At 42.3% G+C, this 5,323-nt stretch overlaps 1 protein-coding gene across 1 annotated transcript in view; it reads right to left on the bottom strand.

Annotated features, from left to right (window-relative positions):
* Positions 1–2,969: 2,969 nt before the first annotated feature.
* SETBP1 (SET binding protein 1) overlaps positions 2,970–5,323 on the bottom strand; it is a 365,051-nt gene continuing 362,697 nt past the window's right edge. Inside the window, 1 exon segment of the mRNA XM_005865758.2 lies at positions 2,970–5,323. This exon segment is cut by the window's right edge and continues 21 nt beyond it. Coding sequence (XP_005865820.1) covers positions 5,145–5,323 — 179 coding nt within the window. The 3' untranslated portion in view covers positions 2,970–5,144.

Consider the following 5,323-nt stretch of genomic DNA (forward strand, 5'->3'; position numbering starts at 1 on the left):
AAAGCCGCATGTGGCTCGAGAGCCGCAGTTTGCCGACCACGGCCTTAGGGGATTGCAGACACTGGTCCACTATGGAGGGGCCCTCAGGAACTTCCTGTGGTTGATTAAATAGCCTTTCCTCTCACTCCAGTCAAACCTGAAGTCCAGCCAGGGATCCATCCTTCAGAAATCTGACATCGTGGGATATTAGGAAAAAGCTTAATCTTCATCCACAATGCTCTTCTAAAAGTTTAGGACAGGATGGGTCTCCAACACCTTACAAATATATTTTTAATGCTTTTAGCAGAAGACTCGCTGGTTCTTTGAATCAGTGTTGGCTTTATGTCCAGGTGTGATCGATTCTGAACAGTAACCCAGCAAATCAGACTCCAATCTTGCCCACAATGGACTTCACAGACTCATACAAAAAGGCAAAAGTTGGGTTAGAATTTTCTCAATGATTCTATATCCAGTTGGTGTGAGCAAAGACCCTCCAATGCTCTTAAACTGCTTAGTGATGTGAACCAGATGGAAAAGAAAACAAAAGAATTCACAACTCACGTTAGACTGAATTGAATGTCTTTAATTTCACACAATGAATAACATATGAATAGGATTAACTTTTTTTTTAATAGTTAAGTGCTCTATACTGTGCTAACCTGATCTGGTAGCAAAAAAGACTGAGCTTTCTTTTAGAAAAAATGTTTAAAACCCAACATCTAAGACCATGGAGGAGCATGACAGTAAAGCATGCCAGATGTATCTACGCCTCAAATAACAGCAAGTCCATGTTCATTTTAAATGTACAAAAATGCTTTATGAATAAAAACTGTTACAAAAAGAACATTTCAAACAATGTACAATTTTTCTTGCCTCTATATTCAATAAAATACAAATACATTTTTTTGTTCTAAAATATGTTTACATACAATCAAAGTAGAACATGCAAATTACACTTTAAAAAAGGCTTTTAAAAACCACTTATGAATACAAACTAAAAATTAGCCAGCACGACTTGTAAGACAATCTTGTGCCCCATTTTTTTTCTTTTGAAATATATATATACATATTTAACACATCATGTGCATTTATTATTATTTAAGAAATAGATTTTTTTTAAAAAGGAAGAAAAAGAAAGATGCCAACCTAGGTTGGAACTGCCCTTTTGTGTTGACCAGTGGCAGCTTTTTTCAAGCCCCTCTCTTCCTTGGTTGATATGTGCTTCTAAGACTGTTCCCCAAATGACTGAGCCCAACAAGGAAGGCAGACTCATCCGTGGGGCAAACTCTCCAAGAAACAAGAAGCAGGGGGAGCCTTGCATTGTGGAAAGAAACTTTAAAAAACACCAAGAAAATGCTACGATATATTACAGTTCGAGTTTCTAGGCACTGTGATGACATTATCTGTAAGCTCTGGCATTTGGACCATTGTGATACTACAGGGTAGTGTTGAGAGTAATGTCTATATTTATCTACTTTTACATAACGAGGACTGAAAATCCTGCAATGTAACACTTAAATGGCTTTTGAGGCATTTCGGCTTCTGCCACCCCCTCTCTCTCCATGCTACAGTTGGCATTTAAAGGCTTTGGAAATATATGTAGACTTTACACAGTTCCCAGGTAAATCTTCCTAGTGGTAGGGAAAAATATTCTCCAAAAGCTCCTTATCTGAATATTGTTAGAGTGGGATTTTCTACTTAAGTCCTAAAACCAAATCCTTTATGATCTGCACGCACATCACCTTATACTATAATTGTCACCACTTGTTTATCATGTTTATAGACCCAGCAATGTGTAGAACACAAATCCTGATTGCCATCAAAGATGGCCCCCCACTCCAGGCAGCAGCCAAGTTAACATGGGAACCCTCTGTCAGCCTTTAGTCACCTACTCGGGCCTGTTAGTGGCTGTTGAGTTCAGGTCCTGCCAAGTCACAAACCAGCCCATGACATTATCTCCTTTCCTTAGATCTATCTTCCGTGGGTGGGTTTTAGCCAGAGCCACGCCTTAGAGGAAGTTAAACTTCTGTTCTTTTCATTTGAGATGAGGGGTTGAAAACCACACGGCTCCCAGTCACCCAGAAAGGTGGATCAGAGACCCATAATCACCTCCGGGGAGCTTTGCTCACCCCTAATTAGACTCCCTACATTGTAAGTAGGCTTACTCCTCCTGATTGCTGAAGGCAAGTTTTCCAGAAAAGAAAGAAAACTAAGTGATTTCTTTTATTATGAAATAGTTTTTGGAGCTGTTTAGGGAGTCTGGGGCATTCCAAATGACATCTTTGCTACATAAAAATGTGGCCACAGAAGGCAGTGTTGGCTGGCTAGACACAGGCTAGAACCAGGTCAGTAGATCTGGTTCTCCAACCAACCAACCAACAAGAAAATGAATCCAGACTGGGCCAGTGGTGAGCCAGGACAGGAAAGGGAGGCAAATGGAAAGGAGGTGGTTAGAACATAAGGAAATGTTGGTACAGATGTGATATGTTAATGGAAAGCAAAGAAAAAAAGTAATGTGGTGAAGGGTCAGCTGTGCAGGTGACTGGACCTCAAGTAGGTCTTAGTTTGGGTCCTCTGCAGTTTCCTAGTCTATTCTTAAGGCTGTAGAAGAAGAGGATTTGCATTTAACTCACATGAAAACAGAAGAATTGAATTTATGTCTACATTGCAGCTCTGTTGTATTTCTCCTGGAATACTTTTCATTGGCTTGAAAATTTCAAGCTTAAAATTTCTCACCTTTCTAGAGGTTAATGCCAATTAAGCTTTGGGTCCTTCTTTAAGCAGCTTAGTGTGTCAGCTCATTCTCTTCTGCAGGAAGGTTTAATCTGCTCCCAGACTTGGTTGGGGGGGAAACAGAACAAGACCCGAAGGAGAAGGGCAAAAGAAAGAATGAAGGGAATGATTTTCAAAATCCAACAATAGAGAACCCTCTTCGTGGCTTAATTGGAATGAAAATGGTTGCTCTTTCCTAGCAATGGTGGGGTGAGTGGGGCTAATTTAAAACTTCCTCTCTGGTGACTTTGGAACCACTCAGACATGGCTTGGGAATGACAAATTGAAAGTGGCTGGTTGGATTTTGCTGTTCAACTTGTGTGAAATGCCAAAGGTCAAGCAGGGTCACAAACTGAGTCTCTATGATACAAGCTTTAAAGTCCGGGAGAATGCATTCCTTTAAACTTACATATTGCTGGGATTAAATGCGACTGACCTACTGGGCAGCAAATGATGGGAAGCCCATGGCAACAGTGCAGAACAGATGGCTCCCTGGGTAATTTCAACCAACTGTTGGTACCATGACAGAGCAGTGATGCCTGTCAGCATATTAACTTGGAATTTTAAAATTCACTCCCGTAGATACCCTCTCTCTTATTCTCTTATGTTTCCAACAAAAATCCATCTCTCTCTAAGGAAATAATGTTGTGTTCTGCAGTAATAATACAATTTCCAGCCAGTTCTACTTCCTGTAAAGAAGCTGAACGTAGAGGCAAATGAGATATTCTAATTCCCATCAGAAAACTTAATTCTGTCTCTCTTTTTATACTCTACCATGCCAGGTGTTCAATGTCTTGGGGAAGGGAAGGGGAGGAGGGAAGAGGAAATTGAAAATACTCATTTGAAATTTCCACATCCGACTTTTAGAAAACATCTACTGCAATGGGATGACTTCATACTCATTCTGAGTCTTCTTAACATGTTTTACTTGGGCTGTGGAAATGGGTAATAAGAGATGGAATGTCTGTCCACGCTAAACCAATGACTAGAGTACAACTTGGATGAGAAATGTACAGTTGAAATTGACCATTTAAAAGACGATTTGTCACACACAGTTTGCATCCATGCAGACTGATAGATTTATAATTACATTATGTACAAAAATGTTTTAGTTTATTAAGGCAACCACAATTTGGATATTTTGTCCAAGGTGGCTCAATACAATTGGAGTGGTGATACCCTTGGAGCTTTTCCTTTTTTTAGATAAGAACACTTACTCCCCTTTGCTTTTAAGAAATAATTATCAAGAGATAATGGACTTCTCCTATTGTCTTCTTGTTTCCTTTTTCCCATGACCTATGATAGTTATTTGTATGGAAAAAAAAAAATCACATACCAAGGCTAAACACTTGTCTTTCCGGTGTCTGGGGTTTCAGTTTTTGATGATTTGTCAGTTATTCCATTTGCTGTGGGGTACTTAAAACCATCTTATTCTGCCTATTCTCTGATGATATGTTCTAAGTATAAAAATAACCTGGCGGACGCCTGGGTCAACAGATCCTCAGGTGCTCTAAATCACTTATTTAAAAGGCTCTAACAATACTATCGGTTTCACAAGGATTGGGATTCAAAGCCGAGTTCCCTGGGATAGCATGCCAAGGTGAACAGTACAACACAGCTAAGGTTTACATTATTCAGGTGTGTACCAAAGAAAAGAAGGCAGCAGGTAAGTTAACGAAAAGGCATATGGAAGTACCTAATGGGCAAAGGGAAAGGAGGAACAGACGATGCTAAATATCAGCGTATGTGCGACAGAGAGGCTCACAGAAGAATATGAATGCAAGTCTAAGGTTGCCTATCACTAGAATCCCACCTTCTGATGACATGAGTCCATCTGAGAAACTATCGTTAACGGAAAGATTCAGGTCACCTGAAGACCATGTTGGTGCCCAAAGCCTAGCCCAGCTTGAAAAACCCAAAGAAATTAAAAAAACAAACAAACAATTAAATGGAAGTGGGTTACAACAAAGCCAGTTGAGACATCTGCAGCTTTTCTGCCCTTGGAATGTTCCCTAATCGAGGGTGTTTCCCTTTCCATTTTCCTGGTCAGCAAAGGCAGTGGCATCAAGGGCACATCTTGGACGTGGGAGGTCCCGTGGCCATGGGCACCACCAGCTCTCTCCTCCTCCGTGGGTTTTCTGCTCGCTGGCCTGTCCAGGATCTAGCCATAGCCAAGTGCCGCTGGGGCGGGGACTGCTGTAAAGCACAGACAAGCTTCTTTTGAAGACGTCCCCGCTGCTTTGCTTTCCCAAGAGCTCCTGATGGCTCAACCCCGTCATCTGGCCCGATTCTGCCCGCCCCGCTTCTGGGGAGAAGAGCAAGGGTGTCCCTGCAGCGGGGGCCTTCCCAGGCGTCCTTTCCCCGAGCCCCAGGTTCAGATGCCCAGCCCCGCCCTAGGGAAGGACATCACTCTCACTCCCTCGGGACTTCCTCTGCCTTTTGGCCTTGACCTCCTCTTCCTGGGGAAGGGGCTGCTGTGGGGGCGGCTGCGGGGGCTGAGCTGGAGGCTGTGGTTTGTGTTTCCTCTTCCCACCTCCTCTGGGGGTCTTGGGCAGAGGTGGGGGTGGCGGTG

This window comes from Myotis brandtii, unplaced genomic scaffold, assembly GCF_000412655.1.
Source record: "Myotis brandtii unplaced genomic scaffold, ASM41265v1 scaffold212, whole genome shotgun sequence".
Classification (NCBI taxonomy): Eukaryota; Metazoa; Chordata; class Mammalia; order Chiroptera; family Vespertilionidae; genus Myotis; species Myotis brandtii.